Source organism: Mustela erminea, chromosome 7, assembly GCF_009829155.1.
Source record: "Mustela erminea isolate mMusErm1 chromosome 7, mMusErm1.Pri, whole genome shotgun sequence".
NCBI classification, from domain to species: Eukaryota; Metazoa; Chordata; class Mammalia; order Carnivora; family Mustelidae; genus Mustela; species Mustela erminea.
In genome coordinates this window covers 90,637,320-90,661,586 of record NC_045620.1, presented here as the reverse complement: position 1 = coordinate 90,661,586, position 24,267 = coordinate 90,637,320, and the positions used below count along the sequence as shown (strand labels likewise).

At 37.6% G+C, this 24,267-nt stretch overlaps 1 protein-coding gene across 3 annotated transcripts in view; it reads left to right on the top strand.

The window, feature by feature from the left end:
- Nucleotides 1-24,267, top strand: part of EXOC6B (exocyst complex component 6B) — a 615,706-nt gene that overhangs the window by 76,534 nt on the left and 514,905 nt on the right. For all 3 annotated transcript variants that reach the window (XM_032352447.1, XM_032352446.1, XM_032352445.1), the window contains exons 2-5: nt 7,921-8,086; nt 15,365-15,412; nt 17,727-17,817; nt 17,929-17,974. In XM_032352447.1, coding sequence (XP_032208338.1) covers nt 7,921-8,086; nt 15,365-15,412; nt 17,727-17,817; nt 17,929-17,974 — 351 coding nt within the window. The remainder of the gene's footprint in view (nt 1-7,920; nt 8,087-15,364; nt 15,413-17,726; nt 17,818-17,928; nt 17,975-24,267) is intronic.

Below are 24,267 nucleotides of genomic sequence, written 5' to 3'. Positions count from 1 at the left end.
TTTTTTCTTCTAATCTTCCGTATTGTTCGTGGAACTTGATCTTATTTTCCTTACTTTGTTCTCTATTCCTTTTTAGGATGGAAACTATTCTGCTACTGTTTATCCACCCTTCTTCAGGGTCTTAAATTGCTTATAGATTTATAGAGCTTTAAATTGTGGTCACTTTGGCTGTGGGGTGTCAGTAAATGAGCCCTGGCATGTGAAATTGGACCAGGAATTGAATGTGATATTGGAAAGTCTGCTTGTTTCTCAGAAAATCAGAAAGGTGTGTGTATATGTGTGTGTGTGTTTTGTGCATATGGGTGTACATCACACACATATATATCGCATACACACTCTAATGCACATACACATGTACATGTATATTATACACAATATACACATCTACAAATGACATCTGTAACATTATTTATAGTTTGATTTAGTGATTTTGGGAAAGTTGGTTGGTCTGCTTTTGTTAGGCCTTCTTTAAATCTATGTGCCTAAAGAGCCTGGGACTATTTCGGTGTTCCCAACAGCCTGCTTCTATTTGGTTTCTTCCTCTGTATTAATAGCTTTATGATCTCTGTCATTGGACCCATAATATTAAATGTGGAATTTCTTCACAAGTAGGCAGAGAGGCCGGCAGAGAGAGAGGGAGGAAGCAGGCTCCCTGCTGAGCAGAGAGCCCGATGCAGGGCTTGATCCCAGGACCCTGGGATCATGACCTGAGCCGAAGGCAGAGGCTTAACCCTCTGAGCCACCCAGGTGCCCTCATTAGTTTATTTTCTAAGACTGTTGTTGTTTTAACTGATGTTTTGTGACAAGTTCCCCTTCTCCACTTTCCTGTGCTGTTTAGACAGTACCTGGTTTTTAGTAGGCTCTTTGGCTAGCTGCCAGTTGAAACTTCTCCACCCTGTTTTTATCCCTCTGAAAATAGCCATCATAGAAGTGTGGGGTTCCCTTTCTGCCTTGAGGGAGATCTCCATCACAACTTACTTTTGGTTGTACAGGTTATTTTGGTGAAGCCAGTTGTAAGCCTTGGTATCGGCAGGATGAAAGAAGGATTTGAATGTATTTGAGCTCCTGTGGCAGCACAGGAACACTTGGGTATGGTCTTCAGCTTAGACTTCCTTAACTAGCATATGCTTTCACTGTCCTTGATCATGATGATATACAGTGATCTGCTTTCACCTTTACAGACTCTGAACGGCCAAACTGCCATAGTAAGGCCTGAATTAAAGTGATAGATAAACTGAAGTAAGAAGACGAAGGATCTTAAACTCCGCTTGACCTTCTGCAGTTTCTCTTTCAACATCATGCTCAAATCTGTTTTTCCACTTTATTTTTAACTTTTGGAATAAACAGAAATACTAATGATGCTTTTATGGAACTTAATGAGAAGAAAATGTTTCAGGACTAAAGCCATGACAGAAGTTAAGAAAAATATATATGAGAAAAAAAGACCAGAATAAACTCTGGATTTTTTTTCTTGGATTAATCAAAAACAAAAAGAAAAAAATGTTCAGTCTTTGTATCATGAAGTTCTCCTTGGTTCTAAAAACATCTCAACAGCTAAACGTTGTTGGAGGTGATAAGCTTTGATGCTTTGCATCTGTCTTTGAGATAATCAGAAACCCACATCTACCTTTCCTTCTCTTTACCCATCTTCATCATACATGAAGGATCTCCTCTGTGCCAGGCTCTGTGCTAGGAGCTGGAGATAAAATGGGCAAGACACAGTCTCTGCCCATAAAGATATTAATGTTCTAGTGAGGAGAAATTGACAAGCGAGTGGGCAATCAAAATACAGTTTCTTGGGATGCCTGGGTGGGTCAGTCGGTTGAGCGTCTGCCTTTGGCTCAGGTCATGATCCCAGGGTCCTGGGATCGAGTCCCAAATTGGGCTCCTTTGGTCAGTGGGCAGTCTGCTTCTCCTTCTGCCTGCCACTTACCTACCTGCTTGTGCTCTCTCTCTCTTATTATGACAAATAAATAATCTAGAAAACAACAACAACAGCAACAACAGAATAGTTTCTTTGTGAATTCTGTGATGGTGTTAAAAGCAAAAGAGGAACACAACAGAGTCTATGTAGCTAGTGTAGTTTTCCTAGAAAAAGTAAAGTGCAAACTGAGATTTGAAGAATGAATGGGAGTTAACTCTTGGAAGAAAATGGGGAGGAGCAGTCTAGCAGTCTAGCAGTCCTGGGAACAGGATTCCTTAGCACTGTGTAGACTTTGATTTGCTGTTGGCTTTTCTCTGATTTGTCTGCTGCCTTTGAAGACTGAACAGCACTGTGCTTTTAGGATACTTTCCTTTCCAAGTAGCAGAATATCGAGGGAAAGTGGAAATAGGAAACTTCCTAAAAATTGTAAATTTCCCTCAAAATAGGAAATTTATTAACTCACATACTGTGGGACTGCTTCAGCATTGGTTCATCATCAGGGATCCACGTGTTTTCCATCTTTCCCCCTTGTCACCCTCAGATTGTGGGCAGTATCTCCTCTCACCTTGGAATGGTTGCTGCCTCCCCAAGCATTGTATAGGAAAGTGTGAAGTAGGAAAACAGTTTCTTTTCCTTCGTCCTGCAGGAAAGAAAACCCCTTCTTGGATCTTCACTTCAAGGCTTCTCCTTACTTTGCACTGGTAAAAGTTGCGTCACCTATTAGCTGGTCACTGGCATGGGGGGTGGAATAACCATGATTGGATGGGCAACTGACTCATCCTGAAGTAAAAGTGTGTGTTTGTGTGTTTGTGTCTTTTTTTTTTTTTTTTTAACCACTTAAGCTTCGTGTCTGATACTAGCTTTTCCTAATTGTGTTTTCTTTGGGAGTCAGGTCCAGATGTATTAGTAACAAGCAATGTAATTTTGACTAATTTTGACTATGGCATTTTAACTTTCCTTGGCCTCAGTTTCCTCCATTTTACAACAAGAGCTTTGTTTTCCATCTCCAAGACCTCTTCCAGCTCTAACATCTGAGGGGTTCATGGGACGTTTTTTGCTTTCTTTGCTAGAAAAGGAGATTGACCGATGTACCACAGAGGACACTTTCTAGCTGTATGAATTTGTCAAGTTGCTTCATCTTCTTGGGTTTCAGGTTCCTCATTTATAAAATGGGAATATTGTCTAATTTATAAGGTTCATAGGATTTAAATGAGATAACATATGCTCATAATATTATTTTTCTCTTTGGACAAACAGATTTGAGCTGATGTAGGCTGTAGCAAATGATATAGTCCTGTAATGATTCATTACTGGGGAATGATAAATAGTTGCTGAATAGAATTCCTGAAATACCATTTTAGAAGTTGAAATCTCTCTTTTAAAATGCCCATGAAATCTAGGTGGGATGTGTGAAAGTATGCATCAGAGAGCCACTAGAGTAAAACATGTTGCTTTTTGTAGAAACCTCTGTGTGTGTGTGTGAGCATGCATGTTTTTGTTTGGTTGTTTTTTGTTTTGTGTGTGTGTGAAATTAGACTCTACAAGGAAGCATTTATGTGATTGACTCAAAATTTAGGCTATAAAAACTTGTTCATTCTCAAGCATTTCTTCTTGTTTACCTTTTACCAGGTACTAGAATATTCTTTGGATTATGACAAATAATGAAACCAGTGGTACAGTTTGTTTATTTCATAGACAGTCTTATTTACCTGTGGCAAAGATATGTTGAAAACATAGAGTTTTTCTCTAAATCCTGCTCTATGTTAGAGGGGTGCCTGGGTGGCTTAGTCAGTTCAGTGTCTGACTCTTGATATTGGTTCAGGTTATGATCTCAGGTTTGTGGGATCCAGCCCTATATCAGGTTCCAGCATGGAGTCTACTTGTCCCTCTCCCTCTGTCCCCACTCCCCTACTGGTGTGTGCACTCTCTCTCTCAAAAAAAAAAAAAAAAAAAATCCTGCCTTGTATCACATATGGAAGATTAAATATTAGGGTGCTTTATATAAAGTATCATTTAATAACTACTTATAAGTTTTTGGTCAGGAGATATTACAGACTATAAGTTTTAGATCTTTAAGCAGTTCCTCTTGGCCACATCAAGTTGGAGTTTCAAGGGATGTTAGAAATGGGTCATCACTAGATGGCAGTCTTTCTCTAGTTTAAGTCGTTTATTCCAGGTTTGGGGGGTGGGGAAGCTAGTCTTTGTTCAAGTGCAAAGTTGACAAGGAATCTTAGGTTAGCTTCTGTAGGTGTATAACCTTTCTGGAATTTAAAATAAAGAATGTTATTTTTAATGTTCTTTAATAGATATGTTGGTAAGCACTAAGTGTGAGATACACTTGAAATGCTGGTAGAAATTGGGCTGTTAAGTAGGGATCTATACTGCCTTACCTATGCTGGGCAATTTGAAAAAAAAAAAAACAAAACTTTTAAATCAGTGATTTTTTTAACTTCTTTGATAACCAGATGAAAACTATGGATCAGTTTCCCTTACAAGTACATATATGTACTTCTCCCTATATATACGTTAAATCTGGAAATTGTGGATTTCTTGATATGTAACCCTGAAACACAAGTTTGTTACATATATTCCCAACACCCTTGTTTTAAATATGTGGGTTTTACATTTATTCTAACTTCTTAAACACTCAAGATCCTCAAAGGATTTGCTAAAACCCTTTGATGTTATTCAACATTATTATAATTAAAGAGAATAGTAGAATCTTAAAGGCCCTAAGATAGGAGAAATAGTTAAGGGCTAGTGATAAGGATGGAGAGAATTCACTAAGGTGTTTTGAACTACTACCTGTTAACACCTCTCTGTATGATCTGTATGATTTTACAGTTTATTGACTTAAGTTGAAAGTGGAAGTTAATTGTAGACACTTAGGTGTGGGTTGATACTTAAGAGAGTTTGTAACTGATTGCTTCCTATTTTCTAAATGGGAAAGCTGAGGGTCAGAGAGATTAACTGAGTTTAAAGATTCGTAGCTGGTTAGTTACATTGCTAAAACCAAAGCTATGTAGTTAGGCAACTAAAATCCACCTTTGCTTTCTTTGATTTATTTTTTTTTAAAATAGGAAGTTCAAGGAACTAGATTGCTAGGGAGGTATTATTAACATGTTACAAATTTCTTAATTTGGAGATTTTCTTCTATTTGTGTTATCTTTTGTGATATTAATATAGGTCTTTGGAAAGGAGAAATGAAGAGAAGTTCTCTATAGTAGAAGGAAGTAGGTATGCTACTTAGAAGTATGGTCAAGATATAACTGAATTTGGAACCAGAGAGTTGTCTAATATTGAATACTATCTGCTCATGTCATTTAGATTGATACATTTTCATTGGTTATTGCTTTTCTAAAAGTGGCAAAGAATATTAATATCTTCACAGGGAAACTTTTTCCTTTTCTTTGGAAGGGGAAGTTTATGCTTATTTGAGGTTAGTTGAAATGCCAGTGCTAGATTCTGCCCTCCTTCTGTATTTCAGATAGCTCCTTTAGGCAGTTGGTTATTCTATAGTGTGTCTTAATTGTCAAAGTGGGTATTGTTTATAATGTATTTGGAGATCTTATTATTTCAAAAGAAGGAGAATGAATCTAGATTGCTGCGGGTTTTCTGAAGTAAGTGATCAGAATTTTTACTGGAAGCCAAATTTGTATATGTATTATCTGTAGTTACTGCTGAGTTTTGGGCAATGGAACTGATCTGCTGAGGAGACTATACAAGATCAGGGTCATGATCTCTAGTACCTGCAAATGATTCTAGCACCCCAAGGTGTTGGTAATGAAAAATGTGTATTTGTTAAACAAATGTCAGATGTCAGAGAGGTTTTAGAGATAATATTAGTCACTCATTTAGTCAACAAATATTTACTTATTGCCTACCACCTGTCTGGCACTGTTGTAGAGGTACCGTGGAGAATATGGCAGACAGAATTCTTGCCCTGGAGCTTATAATCTAATTGGGATGGGTTGCGGGAAGAGATAGGCAACAAACCTGGATGATGAGAATGAGAAAGTTGTTTGAAGATATAGAGGATGAATATTACTAGCATAAGAACTGCAAAAATAAAATTCTTGAGGGAAGAAGAGACTTGAAAAAAAAAGTAATTGTAGCTAGAACATTAGAGGACAGGGTGGGTGGGAACTAGAGATAAATGAGGTTGGGGAGATAATCAGAGGCTAGATTGTATAGGATCTTACAAGCTATGGTAATGGTATGAGATTTTTATTCTTTTGGTGAAGAGAAACCATTAGAAAGATTTAAGCAGAGGGATAACATCTGAATTATTACCTATAAAATGATCTTTATAGATCATCTTAACTGGTGTGTGGAGGGCGTCTGCATGGAGATGGGGAGATGGGGAGGTGGAAACTTTTGGGAAGCTATTACCTTGTGCCAATGATACAGATTTGGACTAGGTTTTTAGTCGAAATGGTGAGATGCAGTCCACTGTTAAGATATGTTTTGGTGATTGAGTTTTAGGATTTATTAATTGTTTGAATGGGGTATGTGATGGAAAAGTGGTGGATTAGCAGTAATTCTTGCATTTGGATTTTGACTTGGCAAACTGGAGAGTGCCCTTAGTTGTGATGAGGTTGGTGAGTGGTAGAGAGATTTGGGGAAGAACAGGTTTGGGAGTGGAGATATTTTGGTGATAGATGATTTTTAAATTTGAGATAGCTTTTAAAAATCCAGTTGTAATTGTTAAATAGTAGCTGGATATTTAAGAGTCTAGTGCTCATCAAAGTGCTCTGAATTAAAGGTGTAAATTAGGACGTCATTATTATGTACATGGCATTTTAAAGCCATGGCATCAGGTGACGTTGCTTGGTAAGAGAGCATAGTTAGAAAAGATATGTTGTTTTAGGAATATTTAGAAAGGGACTAGAGGAGCAGGAGCCCAGAAAGGAGACTGAGAAGGCTTGTCTGTGAAAGGATAAAAACCACACTATTGTGGTATCACTGAATTCTAGAGAAAAGACTGTTTCAAGAAGGAAGGTGTATCATATTACAGCAAATGCTGCTATTAGGTGGAGCACGATGAATGTTAACTCTTGGGAGGTGAGGAAGCCACAGAAAGGTTTGCTGGAAGGGGAGCAGGGGAATAGGGTTGTTAGCTGGAAGGAAATGTGTAGGTAAGGACAGTTTCTGTAAGTCCTGTTTATATGCCCATGAGAATGACTTAGCAGACTGGGGGAATGTATGCTGTAGAGGATGGATAAAAGGGAATAACTGAAGGCATAAAGTTCATGAGACAACAAGAAAGATTGACAGATAAGAGCTTGAAACGCTTTTTCCATTGTTACAGGAGTTACCGAGGTAAGAAGTTTGGTTGATTTTAGTGGGAGAAGAAATATCTTTCTGTTTGAAATGTGTCGTCACATCAGCAGCTGAGAGTGAGAGTGAGAGAGGGGATGGACAGTTGAGGAAAGGACAAAGTAAGGTTCTCACACATAGTTATTGAGGTTACAAAGTGATTTTGTGGTGGTGGTGGTCGGGGGGGGGGATAGTTTTAATAGTATTATCTAGCAATATTTATTGAATGCCCAATGTAGATTTGTGCTTATATAGCTAAACAGAGTCAACCCAGCCCAGCTGTGTTTTTCTCCAGCAGCATCAGCTTCTTGGGTATAGTTACGGAGTGATTGGGTATGGCTTTATCCAAAAGTGAGTTTTTCTAGGGAAGTTTCAGAAGGAAAGTTGCAAAGGAGTTGTAATTCAGCCTTTTCATTTTATGACAATAATTCTGTGATGAGTACTGTCAAATATTTAAGTATTTTTGAATGGATAGGAAGCAAAATTTCTGTTTTCCTAAAAAAAAAATACTCATCTAGAATTGAGTCAATGTTAATATAATTGGATTATTCTGTGCTTAACGTACCTTCAATATGAAATCTCCAAATAAATTCACTTCTGTGTTTGTAATTCTATTTCTCTTTCTTAAAAGTAAATCTGGTGTAATCTTCATGCGTTTTTTTTTTTTTTTTTTAAAGGTCTGTCTATGATGGTGAGGAACATGGACGATTCATGGAGAAGCTTGAAACTCGCATCCGCAATCATGACCGGGAAATTGAGAAAATGTGCAACTTTCATTACCAAGGCTTTGTGGATTCTATAACTGAACTGCTGAAAGTGAGAGGGGAAGCTCAGAAACTCAAAGTAAGAAGGCTCCAAGAGGGACTTGTTTCTCTGTTCTGTGCTGGGGTTTTGATTAGCATTAAAGGAGTAGGGAGTTGTATGTTTGTAGTAAAGAAACTAAGGAAGGAATTTGTACTAAAACATAGATAATTGGGATTATTTTAGCTAAAAAGAATACTCTTCTAAGTTAAATTTTATTTTGGATGACTGCATGTGGATGAGAACCAGCAACAGAATCAGTAACTGTTCATTTCAAATAGAAACCCAGTTGATTCTTCATGTCATCCATGTACTTCCTTGCCAGATAAAAGCATCATTGTAGGATGACAGGGTTGTAGGGCATGACACGGTTGTAGAAGTCTTTGCAGCAGAGCAACCAAGGCCACAGGAAAACAAATGAGTGTAGTTGGGGGATATCTTCTACCAAAGCATGGAAATTCTTTCTTGATATGACAGATTCGAATTCAGGAAGGAGACCAGCCATATTGGTCCATTCCCTTATCTTAGATAATTGACTTTTCTTACTGATCTGAAATTTGATAGCTTCACTAAACTCTTCTGTTATTTCTAATAAGTTTTGTGTGGACTTCTTTTGAGTTTTCTATGTAAACACTCATATGCTCTATAAGTAATAACAACTTTTTTCTTTCTTTCTGGTCCTTATGGCTCTAATTCCTTCCTTCCTTCCCTCCTTCTTTCCTTCCTCCCTTTCTCCCTCCCTCCTTCCGTCCCGTGTTTTACCTTCCCTACTCCTTTCCCTCCCCCCCTTTTTGCTTTTTTCTCTTCCTCTTTCTTTCTTTCTTTCTTTCTCCCACTTTCTCTCCTTCTTTCTTTTTCTTCTTCTCCTCTTCCTCCTCCTTCTCCTATTGGAATTCGGATTATAATCCCAAAAGAATTTTCCTGGGGCATGGGGTGAACTTGATAGTGAGTATAAAATTCATAAAAAAAGAATACATTGGTAAGAAAAGTAAAGAACTGATTTTATTGAGAGGGAAAGTGGGTTAGTTAAAGCTACAGTGATTTAAAAGCTAATTTGAGGTGGCTCAGTTAGTCTGACTCTCGATTTCAGCTCAGGTCATCATCATCTTGGAGTTGTGAGATTGAGCTTTGTGTTGGGCTCTGTGCTCCGAGCAGAGTCTGCTTGGGATTCTCTCTCCCTCTCCCTCTCCCCCTTCCCAGTCTCTAAATTAAGTAAATAAACTCTTGGGGCATCTGGGTGGCTCAGTCGTTAAGCATCTGCCTTCGGCTCAGGTCGTGATCACAAGGTCCTGGATCAAGCCCTGCATCAGGCTCCCTGCCCAGTGGGAAGCCTGCTTCTCCCTCTCCCACTCCTCCTGCTTGTGTTCCCTCTCTTACTCTCTCTCTCTCTCTCCCTATTAAATAAATAAAGGCTTGAAAAAAAGATTTAGTGGCTCAGTGGGTTAGGCCGCTGCCTTCGGTTCAGGTCATGATTTCAGGGTCCTGGGATCGAGTCCTGTATCGGGCTCTCTGCTCAGCCAGGAGCCTGCTTCCTCCTCTCTCTCTGCCTGCCTCTCTGCCTACTTGTGATCTCTCTCTGTCAAATAAATAAGTAAAATCTTAAAAAAAAAAAGATTTATAAATAAATAATCTCTTAAAAAAGAGCTAATTTGACTGTAAAACCTAACCTGCATGAAGCTATCAAGCTTCTTAATATGTTTTACTTAATGTAAAATTTTATCTTTTTCTGCACAAATATTAATGTGTTTGATTGCGGGATCCTGTCCTATTGTCCATTGGGTAGGGGTGTTATGTAATATACAGTATGTACCATATCATCTTTACAAAATCTCCAAATTTCTGAAGTTTAAGCACAGTGGGTCCCAAGGTCCAAATAAGAGTTTATGGAGCTGTACAACAACTGTCCTACATTCTTAAGAAGTATATTATTGCCAGCACAATTAAATCTCTCTTTTGTATCCTTACTTGCTCCCTTTACCCTTTCCTCCCAAAGTAATGATTCTTCTGATTTGTTATTACTGTGTTTAATGCTTAACTACTTTAGTTGAAATTAAATTTAACCTGCTTTTCATTCAGTATAGCAACAGTAATCTCAGATGAAAGAAACAGTTAAGTGTAAAATACAAAACCATCCAGGAACTAATAGGAAGTACAGATGAATGTTTGTATGATTTTGGGAGTGAGGAATACATTTCTAAACAAAATTCCTAAAGCCAGAAAGAAAAAAGTTGGTAGATATGACATTAAAATGAAAGAATCTTTTCTACATATAAGGTAAAGATTAAATATAAATAATAAATAAAAACTATTTAAAGATACATTTGCGGAAATGACTAATATCTGTAACATAGAAAAAAATCTATATAAATTAAAAAGGAAAAATATGAACATTCTAATAGGAAACAGAAATATATATTAATATACAGTGTATGTAAGAAGAAATACAAGGGAACTCTACAATTTATAAAATTAAAGGAATGGAAGCGTAGTAAAATGCTGCCTAATAAAATGATAGAGATGAGAAAAATGATATTTAAGATTAGAGATATGATACTAGTCAACCAGGGTATGCCTGGTTGGAGTGTAGATTGTTACAACCTTTGAAGAGAGCAATTTTATTTATTTTATTCAAAACATTGTTTTGAAGACTTACTCTTTTTTTTTTTAAGATTTTATTTATTTTGTTTTATTCCACAAGGGTTGGGGAGGGGCAAACAGTGGAGGAGAGAGAGAATCTGAAGCAGACTCTGCACTGAGCACAGAGCCCAGTGTGGGGCTTGATTTCTCAACACTGAGATCATGACCCAAGCTGAAACTAAGAGGTGGCTGGCTAAGCCACCCACAGTGCCCTAAGACTTATTCTGAGACTATAGATGCATGTGTAAGGGTATTCATATGATTTTTTTTTAATGTATAAAGCTTTTATTTTATTTTATTCATTTTTTCCTCCCTCTGCTGTCTAATGGGTAAAACTTTAAAATGTCCCTAAAGTCATTTAGTAGAAGATGAGTAAAATAGATCATGATACATTCATTGAAAAGAATAATAAACTACGGTTTATTTTAGAAGGATATCTTACATGAGAAAGTATTAGAAATGTTTTCTTAATGTATAAAGCTGTTAAAAAGTATGAACAATTTGATTATATTTTAAATAAAAAGTGCTGAATTTGGGGGGTGCTGAAATGGACAATTGAGGCTTCAGATGGACAAAAGCATCTGAAATGTTTGAAAGCCAAGGTAGGGGGCTCCTTCCAGGAGCCGTGTGTGCTGTTTGTCCTCACGCAGCCATCCCAGCTTTCCATTCTCCCTCAAGCTGTTCTTTTCTGTGTTACTTGGACGTGTGTATTCCAGACTTCTCCCTCTGCTCCCTGGGCCCCCTGTCCGTGACAGGCGACCCAAAGCCCTGTCTCTGGTTACCGAAGTAGTCACGTGGTAGAGTTCCTTCTTGGCGTACTGTCACTGAACAGTGCCCATATAATGCTCACCAGTTGCTGGTATCCCTTGCTGGTTGGTGCTTGTCTCCTCTTCCTTCCTCCAATCTGTTTCAAGTTGCAGATTCCTTCAAATTGCTCAGGTTGCCCCTGAGAGAAAGCATGACAGGGAGGCTACCGGTTCTGGGTGTTTGCTGCAGGCTCCCGCTCATCTCCTCTGAAACGTGAGGGAATCAAGTCTAGCAGCACACCCTAGAGTGGGGGTCGGGGGTGGGGGTGGGAAGGGGGAATTCAGCCTGGGGTAGGAAGCTATGAAAATTAGGGATTCTTGGGACGCCTGGGTGGCTCAGTTGGTTAAGCGGCTGCCTTCGGCTCAGGTCATGATCCCAGCGTTCTGGGATCGAGTCCCACATCGGGCTCCTTGCTTGGCAGGGAGCCTGCTTCTCCCTCTGCCTCTAGCCTGCCACTCTGTCTGCCTGTGCTTGCGCTCTGTATCTCTCTCTCTAACAAATAAATAAAATCTTTAAAAAAAAAAAAAAAAGAAAATTAGGGATTCTTGAGCTGTATTAAAGAGTTTAGAAAATGCAAAAGGTTTAACATTAACTACTGTCAGTACTATTTTAACATAACAAGGAAAAGAAACTACACTCTCTAGGATGCCTGCTATTTCTTTTGATTCATAGTATGTATATGATCTCTGTCCATATTTATGTTTTCTGCATCAAGAGAAGTAGCAAGCTAGATAGGCAATATACTTTCTTTTCATTTTTATGTTAAAATACGAATGAAGTGGTAATTATCTTCTCATTAGAGGCATTTGTTAGGCTCCTATGGAGTGTTTTAGAACCATTGTTTGCACAAGGTCAAATTGGTGGGCCATAGTCAGTATTTTTAATAAAAATTGAAAGAGATAGAACAGAACAGAATGGAAAGCAGTAAAGTGTATTACATGTAGTGAGGATGAACACTTTCTTGAGAAGTTTGTTTCGGGTGTGTGTGTGTGTATGTGTGTGTACACACATGCACGCATGCCCTATACTTTTGTACTGGTTGCAATGTAAAATGTTCTCACAATGAGTTTGAGGGAAAAAAATATTAGATGTGGTGTCTTTTGTAAAGTAAATAAAGTAGACACTGATTTTGAATTTAGTAGTATTTATGGAAGGTTGAATTTTATGAGCTCTCTAGTTTAGTATTAAACACTTGATTCTTCTTTTTTTTTTTTTTTAAGATTTTAAAAATTTATTTGCCAGACAGAGATCACAAGTAGGAAGAGAGGCAGGTAGAGAGAGCGGTAAGCAGGCTCCCTGCTGAGCAGAAAGCTGGATGCTGGGCTCTATCCCAGGACTCTGGGATCATGACCCAAGCTGAAGGCAGAGGCTTAACCCAGCGCCACCCAGGCGCCCCTAAACAACTAATTATTCTTGAATAAACACTCTGAAGGGGGAGATAGCAGTACATTATTTCAAGGCATGCCACCCCATTTTTATTCACATTACTTAAAAGCTTTTTCTTGTAGTAAGCTGATATTAATCCTGTGTTCTAGTAACATCCATTTATTAGTTTAAGTAATAAGCACTATTTTTAGACAGCATCTTTCTTCTAATAGTGCTTAGATATTTGATGGAGAGCTGTTACTTAGGTATGGTGTACAGTGTATAGTGTCTAGGTATAGTAAGTGTAGTGTCTCCAAATGAATATTTCCTCCTTCTTTGGGCTAAGATATCCTTTATTTTCCATTTGTGTGGCTTTGGGTCCTTCTCCAAACATACTCCCATCTAATTGTGTTTCAGTTTGTCAGTAGTCTTCCTGAAACATGACATCTGAATGCAACTCTCACATTGTGGTCTAATAGCCTTACCATTGCACTTATTCTAGACCAAGGATCAGCAACCTATATTTTGCAGGCCAAATTCAGCTTGTCTCATGTTTTTTATCAGTGAAGTTTTATTGGAATGCAGCAATGCCCATTCATCTGTAGTTTGTTTCTAGCTGCATTTTTGCTACAGTGGCAGAGTGGAATGGTCACAAAAGAGGTTATCTACTTAGCCCTTTGCAAAAAGTTTCCTGACCTCTGCTTTAGACAGTGCTTCTGTTGATGTTGTCTTAGGTCAGCATTTGAGCTATGTCACACTCTTCCTTTATACTGAGTTAGCTGTCTAATACCATGTGTTTTACATGTTGTGCTATTAAATAAATAGTAAAGAGGGAATTTGAGGGTTTCTTCTCTTTCTGTTACTTTATAAAGTAAGGTTGGGTTTTGTTTTATCTGTGGAAGGAGGTGCACATGATAATTGTCTCTGAAAACAGTAGTCCAGGTGTAGTATGTAGTTTAGGGCAAAGTTTACAGACATGTGTTCTTGAAAAACTAGTTTCTTAAGATGATCCTTAATAAGAGGGTATTATGTTAAAAAAAGTCTGGAAACATAGTCATGATATCCCCTTATTGGGCATTGAACACGTAGAATATTAAAGGCTTCAAGAAGTCCTGAATAGGGGTGCTTGGGTGGCTCAGTGGATTAAAACCTCTGCCTTCGGCTCAAGTCAGGATCCCAGGGTCCTGGGATTGAGCCCTGCGTTGGGCTCTCTGCTCAGCAGAGAGCCTGCTTCCTCCTCTCTCTCTGCCTGCCTCTCTGCCTACATGTGATCTCTGTCTGTCAAATAAATAAAATCTTTAAGAAAAAAAAAAAAGACGTCCTGAATAAACTAACCTGTTGAGTAGGCTATTCCATACATATTTGGGATGTGTGTGTGTGTGTATGTGTGTGTGTGTGCGTGCAGGTGTGCACCTCTGTGTGCATGTGCAGAGTACCTATTAACCAGCATTTCTTTGTGTGCTAAGGGACGTAATAGGAAACACTGGGCTAAGGGAATGCCTTCAAAGTGTAAGGAATGGCAATTATTGGTGGAAGGGTAGAAAGCCTCTATTAAAGTAAGCTTTAGAAGTTAATATTGCTCATGTTTTGATAATATCTGAGCTGCTCAGGAAATTACTGTTCTGTGTACTTAATTTTTTTATATCAGTCAAGTATCTGAAAGTAGATATCAAAAAACTTTGTACTAGTTCCTTTATATTACAAACTCTAGATAAATTTTAAGGCTTGTTTACATAGTTTTGAGTATCTGATGGAGAGATTAATTTAGAAAAATGGGAAAGTGGAAATATTAGGAACTGTTAAGAATTAATGATCCAAAAAAATTAAAATAAAAAATTTTAAAGATTTAGTTTAATATTTATTTGACAGAGAGAGAGAGAATAAGCAGGGGTGTGGGGTAGGAGAGGGAGAAGCAGGGTCCCTGCTGGGGGAGCCTGAGTTGGGGTTCCATCGCAGGACCCTGTGATCATGACCTGAGCCAAAGTCAGATGCTTGACCAACTGAGCCACCCAGGTGCCCCAAGATAAAATATTTTCCAAAATTAGGATAATAAATAGGGAAGATTTGGCATGAGTTAAAAACTTCAGTTTATACCCAAGGTTTCCAGTAATACAGTGGTGAGTTGAGGAATAGTATCTATGACAAATTTGTTCTTTGTACACATAATGGAGATGGTGAGCTTCTTTGGGTTATTTTTTCCATTTTTTTCTCCTTTCTTTCCAAAATTAAAGTGTGATCTTTAGCTGCTGTTGTATCTTAGTTTGGAATATTCTAAGCCGAACACATCATTCACTAAATTTTTCTTTTTGTTGTTCAAAAATCATGCGGTAGAAAACATTAGTAGAAAAGTTGATGTAATTTAGACCTGAGAGAATGCCATTAAACCAAGATGTGTTGGAGAACCCAAACTATCTGAGTAACTGAGTTTAGTCTTTTCATTTAAATGTGATCTTACCTTGCAGTTGTCTAAATGTTTGTTTTTTATGAATTTAAATTGTCTTTTCTCCACAGAATCAAGTGACGGATACTAATAGAAAACTGCAACATGAGGGAAAGGAAGTAAGGCCATTTACCTTTTGAAAAAATCTTTTCTGTTTCCTGTTATTCTCTTTTGATGACTGCATTCTTGATATAGTGGCTTGTAAGACCGTCAGGAGTTTGTTGGAGGATCTTGGACATTAATTGTTGCTTCCCCTAATATTTCTCTGAATTATATGAATATAGCCACTAGAAAACTTGGTGAGGGAAGTTGTAGATTTCTTCACTGTTTTTTTTTTTCTTTTTTAAAAAAATTGTGTTATGGTAGTCACTATACAGTATCATTTGTTTTTGATGTAGTGTTCCATGATTCATTTTTGTGTAAAATACCCAGTGCTCCGTGCAATCTGTGCCCTCCTTAATACCTATCACCAGGTGGACCCATTTGCCCATCCCACTCCCCTCTGACACCTTCAGTTTGTTTCCCAGAGTCCATAGTCTCTCATGGTTCATTTCCCACTCCAGTTGCCCCCCTTCATTTTCCCCTTTCTTCTCCTAATGTCCTCCATGCTATTCCTTATGTTCCACAAATAAGTGAAACCATTTTTTATGATAATTGACTTTCTCTGCTTGACTTATTTCACTTAGCATAATCTCCTCTAGTCCCATCCATGTTGATACAAAAGTTGGGTATTCATCCTTTCTGATGGCTGTGTAATATCCCATTGTGTATATGGACCACATCTTCTTTATCCATTTGTCTGGCACTTTGCGCAGTTTGGCGATTGTGGTTTGCTGCTATGAATGTAAGGGTACAGATGGCCCTTCTTTTCACTACATCTGTTTCTTTGGGGTAAATGCCCAGTAGTGCAATTGCTGGGTCATAAGGTAGCTCTATTTTTAATTTTTTGGGGACCCTCCACACTGTTTTCCATAGTGGCTGCACCAATTTGCATTCCCACCAACTCTTCACTATGTTATTAAATCGTAAGTAGTCATAATACAACCAGTGCTCTTCCCTCTGTCTGGAATGCTCTTTCACCAATATTCTCCCACTTCAGACTTTGCTCAGATGTTCCCTCCTTAATGAGTTCTTTTATTTGAAATTGCAGACTTACTTTTACCCGTGTGTTCTTTTTACTTTTCTTCCTTTATTTTTCTCCACTGCACCTATCATGCTCTACGATTGTATATTTTTAGTTGTATGTTTGTTTTTTGTCTGTCCCCTGCCATTAGAAATTAAGCTCCACGAAATCAGGAAGTTTTGTTTTATTCATTGTCATATTCCCTACCTGCCTAAACAGTGACTGGCCCAAAGTGGGTGCTCCATAAATATCTGTTAAAAAAGTGAATCAGTGATTCTATTAATTGAACAATCACCATTTAAACCATCACAGTTTACAAGATTTTTTATACCCTTTTTCTCACTTGATCCTCTTGACAGGCCTGTCACAGAGTCAGGTCAGGTATTATCACTGGTTATTGGTGAGGAAGCTGAAACAGATGATTTGTTAACAGTTACATAGTAATTGGCAAGGCTGGGACTAAAACCCAAGTTTTTTGACTTGCAGTCCATTACTGTTCTCTGTATCATGTACCTTTTTTACCAACTAGTAATTATTTAATGTTTAATTTTAATAATTTTTAAGATTAGCTTTTGATTGTTTTATCAGTGACTTAGAGCAGTTCTCTTTTGCTCTTTTCTCATGGAATCCCGGTAGATAATGTGTTTAGGTATAGGTTTGGGATGAATACTACAAGAGGCTTATGTAGATTATTGCTTTTTGAAAGTTTGTCTCACATATTTGAAATTATGCAGAATGCATTTTCTTCCAGTTATACTGTGGTACAACTTCAGATGGAAGCCTTTAAAACAGCTATGGGAAGGAAAATGAATTTTCACTAAACTGGAACTCTTGGAAAAGCTATAACTTCTAAGCGTGTGGTTTATTTGTTAAAATAGAGATTTAGTTGAAGATAATTTTTAAGACTCAACTGAAGCTATATACGGAGGATCGTTTCCCTTGAGTCTAGCATTAATGAAAGAAGCATAGGGTCTTCTCAGAAGATTTGATGAAACCATAAATGTTGAAGAGTCTGAGTAAAGTTTGGAGAAAATCTGCAAATTTTTTCTTTTCTTCTGAATAGCTCCTGGATTTGAGGATTTCATTTCAGCTAGCCTTTTCCAATATAGTATGTATCTTGGGGAGAAAATGGGCAACCACGCAGGAATGTTTTACTAGTTGAGAAGGGCAGTTTCTTAGTTCAGTTGGCAGGTCTTTCTATGAAACTGTCTGGGATTTTCTGATGAATTGAACACAGGGTGGAAAAATGTGACTGAAAGCTTTTTATTTACAGCTACTGGCATAATTTGGTTTTTTTTCCTCTTGCCAAGCTGGTAATAGCAATGGAAGAGCTGAAGCAGTGTCGACTACAACAGAGAAATATTTCAGCCACTGTTGATAAGTTAATGCTGTGTCTTCCAGGTGAGGAACTGGAAATGGATTAGAGTTCTTGATGCAGTTCCTTTAGCTTTAGTAAGTTTCTCACTTTCTCTAAATAATGCTTGTGTGCTCTCTTTTCCCTTTTCTTTCAAGTCCTGGAGATGTATAGTAAACTGAGGGACCAGATGAAAACTAAAAGGTAAGATTTTTTTTTTTTAATTGAACATCTAATCTTGAATTTCTGTTAATTAGGATAGTTTTAAGGTCCATATTTAGCATAACCTATCATGAAATAATTAAGTCCATATAATATCTTCTCTACCCTTTTATATATCTGCTGATTCATCCTGAGACTTATTTACATGCTAGTATGGTATGCTAATATATTTTGTCATGTATTATGTTTAATTAAAAAAAAAAAACAACAAACCCACTACTCGTAGTTTGGTGTTTAGAAGACCTGGTCTTTCAGGGGTAAAACATAACTTTTAGTGATAGTTGATTTGAGTAACATGCTTTGGTTTAGTATTGTAGTAAAAAAAATAGTTACTGGTTCTGATATAGGGATGAATTAGTCTGGGTTCTTCACTGAAACAGAATCAGTAGAGTGTGTGTGTTTGTGTGTATATATATATATATATATATATATAGAGAGAGAGAGAGAGAGAGAGCATGCGCATGCACGAGAGAGAGATTACTGGTTTATTGATCTTGCGGAATCGGTTCACATGGTTACAGGGGCTGGCAAGTCCCAAATCTGCAGAATAAGGTGGTAGGATAGGTGTCAGGGAAGAATAAATATTGTACCCTGAGTTTGAAGATGGTGTGCTGGGAGAATTCCTTCTTCCTGGAGGAGTCAGTCTTTTTTCTGTTAAGGTCTTCAACTGATTAAGTGAAGCCCCCCTCAGTTATGGAGAGTAATCTTACTCACTCTAGTCTACTGATTAAGTATCAAGAGTTTCATCTAAAAAAACACCTTCATAGAAATATCCAGAATAATAATTGACCAAATATTTGAGTACCATGACCTAGCTAAGTTGACACATAAAGTTAATCATCACAGGGGGCAAAGTCAAGATTAAGTTTAGAGAATTACTCTCCTGTGTGTTGTTTTCCTCTGGATTTATTTTGCAGGAAAGAATGTAGTGACTCTTTCACTCTTCTTCCCAAGCTAGAGTCAGCATCCCACCCTCTCTACCGTGGAGTGTACTGCAGTATGATGGGGTGTGTGAAGCTGTGATAAACAAGACATACCTTGCTGGAATGTTGATTTTCACCTAGGTTTTGAGGGAAAAAGTATAGAATTGAAATGTGATATTGAAATAACAATAGAAATATTGTGACTAAAAGCTTTAAATTTTCAAGAATTTTAAAGCGTAAAGCATGAAGCATCAAAATTTTTTGAATTTCTTAGACTCCCTTCTTTTCCCCAAGAGGATATGTTCACATACAAGAACATAGGTAGGACAGTATGAAAAGTTCTGTTCAGTGAGATATGAATAGTATTATTTCCCTGATAACCTTTTAGTGAAATTCTAGAATTACAGAAGTTTACAGTGAAAAAAAAACAACTGTGTACCAAGTTCTCTGAATTAAGATATTAATAGTTCTCCAGTTTTGATTCATATATATGTAAATATATATGAAAATAGATAAACATGTATGGACAGAGAGAGGTAAAGATAGACATTTTTTTAAAAAATTACAGATAAAACTTAAGTTCCTTTCCTCAGCTATATTTCTTTCCCTACTCCTGTAAGGAAACCAGTATCATAAATATGGTGTCTTTCTAGTCCATGTTTTTAATGTCTACAAATCATATATTGTATTGTATTTTTAAAAACATTTACATGAATGGTTCTCAGTCCTTGTATTTTTGAGATTCACTCATTCAACAAAGATGAATGGAGTACTTACTATATGCTGGGCATTGTTCTTGGGGATACAGACAAAAATATCTACTCTTATGGGGCTTACATACTAGTGAAGAGGTTATTTTCCTTATGTGTATAGAACTAGTTCACTTACCTTAATCCTTTATAATAGTCCATTGTGTGAATAATTCACATTTCTGCTCTCATTTCTAGTGGTTATCATAAGTGCTGTCCACCAGTTATTTCTAGCTCAACCTTCTTCTGTCGCATAGTAGGATTATATTTCCTGGGCTCCCTTGGGCTGTGTGACTGATAAAATGTGAATTGATAAGATGGCTGATAAGACGTGAACAGAAGTGATGAATATTACTTTTGGGCTTAGAAGTTAATTTCTAGCCCAAGTCCCTCCAGAGTTCTGTTTTCCCTTGGTTATGAGAAATGGTAACTTTCAAGATGTTGGTTGAGTCCCTGAGTAATTCTAATGAACAGAACTTTCCTGCCAGCATGTTATGGATGTATATAATATGAGTAAGTTAAAAATCTTTAAGACACTGAGACTTTTGGGATTGTTGTTACTGTAGGATAACTGTTCTCACTGATACCGTGAAAGACATTTGATGTGTTTCCAGTTGTTTCCTGTGCAGAGGTTCAGTAAATATTCTTGTTCATGTCTCTCTTCACACATTCAGTTTCTTAACAACAGTGCTTTTCAAATGTTGCTATATATACAAATTACATGGGGATTTGTTAAATGTAGATTCTGGGGAGGCTAGGTGGCTCAGTCATTAGGCGTCTGCCTTCAGCTCAGGTTGTGATCCCAAGGTCCTGGGATCCAACCCCGCATCGCATCAGACTCCCTGCTCAGCGGGAAGCCTGCTTCTCCCTCTCCGCCTCCCCCTGCTTGTGTTCTTTCACTTGCTGCCTCTCTGTGTCAAATAAAAATAAATCTTTAAAAAAAATAAGTGTAGCTTCGGATTGGGAGGTCTGGGCTCATTCCTGGGGTTCTTCATTTTCTACCAAGCTCCCAGGTAGTGCCAGTTCTGCTGGCCTAGGGTTTATACCTAGAAGGAGATCAGCTGGATCAAAGAAAGAAAGGATGTCCATGCATTCATTCCTGTGTTCGACTTGGCATTATTCTCCAAAGTGAATTCAGCCTATCAATTTAGATTCCCACTGGCATTTTGTGGAGGTCTGTTACTCTACCTCTAGGTAACATCTGTATTGTGAGACTTTCTGGTCTCAGTCTGACAGTTGTGAAATGATAGATAATTGTTCTATGATTTCACTTCTTCAATTACTAGTAATACTGATTTTTGGACATTTGGATTTTCTTTTATATATTTTGTCCATTTTTTTCCTTAGGTTGTTTGTTGTTCTTGTTCATTTATAAGGATTCATTAGATACTTTGAATACCTTTTCCTCTTACTAGGTATATCGTGCAAATATTTGCTTTCAATGCATGGCTTATCTATTAACTTTGTAAAGTTAGTACTTTTTGTTATATAGTAGTTGTAAATTTTGTCATCACTTATCTTGTGGTCTTTAAAAAGTTTTATTTTTAAACATTCTCATAAATAAAACTTAGCTATGTGTTTTTCTGAACCCTTAGAAAGTAAGGTGCTGATGTGATGCCCTGTCATCCCCAAATACTTTGGTGTCATTTTCTACAATAAAGACATTCTTCTTTGCGGCCACAATGCAATAGAGAATAAAAATTAGCATTGATATATTAGTAGCCTCTAACCCTCTAACCCTCACACCCAGTTCAGATTTTGCTAATTGTCTCAGTCATGTTCTTTACAGCAAAAGAATCCAGTTAAGAACATGTGTTGCATTTAGTGGTCCTGTCTCTTTATTCTTCTTTAGCCCAGAGCTGTCCTCAGTCTTTCCTTGACTCTCATGACCTTGTCACTTTTGAAGATTACAGGCCAGTTATGTAGAATGCCCCTCAATTTGGGTATGTCTGATATTGCCTCATGATTACATTCATGTTGTATGTCTTTGGCTGGAATATCACAAAAGCATTGCTGGGTTCTCATTGTGTCTTACCAGGTCGCATATAAATTTGATCTGTCCTGTCAGTCATGATGTTCTCTTTGATTCTTTTCCGTTGTGAAGTTGCTCTTTTTTATATTTGTAATGAAAAATTCTTTGGGGAGGTATTTTATAGTTATATAAATTAATCATTTTCATCAAATTTTCACTTTAATTTTTTATGTCAGTATGGACTCAAAGTTATTCTTATTTTATTTGATGAGTCATAATTTGTAAATATTATTTATTTTGTTGTTCAGATTATTCTGAATGGCACCAGAGTGGCCCCTTCAATCTGGCTTCTGTGTGGGTTTTTTTTTTTTTTTAAATATGTCCTCATAATTTTTTGTTCTTTTTTACTAAAAAAAGGAGAGATTTTTCAAATTTATCTTGTACTTTGCTTGCTGCAGTCCTGGAATCAGTGATTTCTCTAAGTAGAGAATGTTATTTAGAAACCAGTATCTCTGTGCTTGGTGTACTCATTACTACTGAGCATCCTGGCTTTCATTACTCTCTTTTTTTTTTTTTTTAAGATCTTATTTATTTATTTGAGAGAGAGAGAGAGAGAGAGAGTATGAACGGTGGGAAAGGCAGAGGAAGAGGGAGAAACAGACTTCCCGTTGAGCAGGGAGCCCAGTGAGGGGCTTGATCCCCGGGCCCTGGGAACATGACCTGAGCCAAAGGCAGATTCTTAGTGGACTGAGTCCCTCAGGCACCCCTCATTATTTGTAAAATATTTACTTACTGGGTTAGTTCCTTTTATGACACTGATTACCTATTATTGCTATCATTGCAACTCTTTACCTTGCTAACACTATAGACTAAGTTCCCCCTGTATTATATCCTCCTTATTCCACTTGGGCTGTAATACTCTGGCATGCTTCTGCCTGAATGCCCTCCTCATTCCTAACTGGCTTTGACATTCCATACCAGGCTACCTTTCAATATGGACATCCTCCTTACTTCACTGGGTCCCTTGATACCATGCTGGTCTGTTTTCTCCTTCCACCCCCAACTGATATGGATGTTGTCATTTGTTTAGTTCTTCCTTTAATTTTTTCAGCAATGCTTGTAGTTTTCAGTGAATAAGCCTTATGTATCTTTTGTCATATTTATCTTTAAATATTTAATGTTTCTTGATACTTGTTTTAAATGGTATCGATTTTTAAATTTCTTTTTCTTTTTTTAAAAGATTTTATTTATTTATTTGACAGAGAGAGAGAGAGATCACAAGTAGGCAGAGAGGCAGGCAGAGAGAGAGGGAGAAGCAGGCTCCCGGCTGAGCAGAGAGCCTGATTCAGGGCTTGATCCCAGGACCCTGAGATCATCCTGAGCTGAAGGCAGAGGCCTAACCCACTGAGCCACCTAGGCGCCCTGAAAGATTTTATTTTTATTTATTTATTTGGCAGAGTGACTAGAGAGCACAAGCAGGGAGAGCAGAGGGGGAGTGAGAAGCCGACTCCCTGCTGACCTAGGGAGCCCGATGTGGGGCTTGATCCTAGGACCCTGGGATCATGACCTGAGCCCAAGGCAGATGCTTAACCATCTGAGCCACCCAGGCACCCTCAATTTTTAAATTTCAATTTCCAGTTATTTATTTATTTATTTATTTTTAAACTTTTTTTTTTTTTTTTAAGATTTTATTTATTTATTTATTTGAAAGAGAGACAGTGAGAGAGAGAGCATGAGCGAGGAGAAGGTCAGAGGGAGAAGCAGACTCCCCGTGGAGCTGGGAGCCCGATGCGGGACTCGATCCCGGGACTCCAGGGTCATGATCTGAGCCAAAGGCAGTCGTCCAACCAACTGAGCCACTCAGGCGTCGAGTTATTTATTACTAATATACTATTTTATTTTTTGTATGTTTTTCTTTTGCAACCTTCTAAAGTCATTAATTATGGCAGTTTTGGTGGTTTAATCTGTTGAATTTTCTGTGTAGATGATCATCTTGTCTACAAATTAAAAGTTGTATTTCTTTCTTTACAGTTGGAATGCTTTCTTTTTGGTTTGTCTTTCTTGTCTTACTGAACTGGCTAGAATCTCCTGTACAATGTTGAAAAGAAGTAGTGGCTATCCTTGCCCTGTTCCTGATCTTAGGGGGAAAGCATGTCACCATTAAGTACAATGTTAGGTGTAGTTTTTTTGTATATGCCATTTATAAAGTTGAGGAAATTTTCTTCTATTTCTGGTTGTTGAAAATTTGTACCAGGAATGAACATTGTTTTTGTCAAATGCTTTTTCTGTATCAGTTGAATTGATCATATGTTGAGAATTGTTTTTCACTTATTAATATGAATTATATGATTAATTTATTGAATATTAAACTGAACTTGGGTTTGTCTTATATATCCCCCTGGGGTCATGCTATATTATCCTTTTTATATGATGCAGTATTTGTTTTGTTAAAAAAAATTTGTTTTAAAGATTTTATTTATTTGAGAGAGAGAAAGATCCAGAGTGGGGGTTGGGGTGCTCCACTGAGCAGGGAGCCCAACTCAGGGGTCGATCCCAGGACCCTTAGGCTCATGACCTGAGCTGAAGTTAGACTGTAACTGACTGAGCCACCCAGGCGCCCCTGCTTTGTTA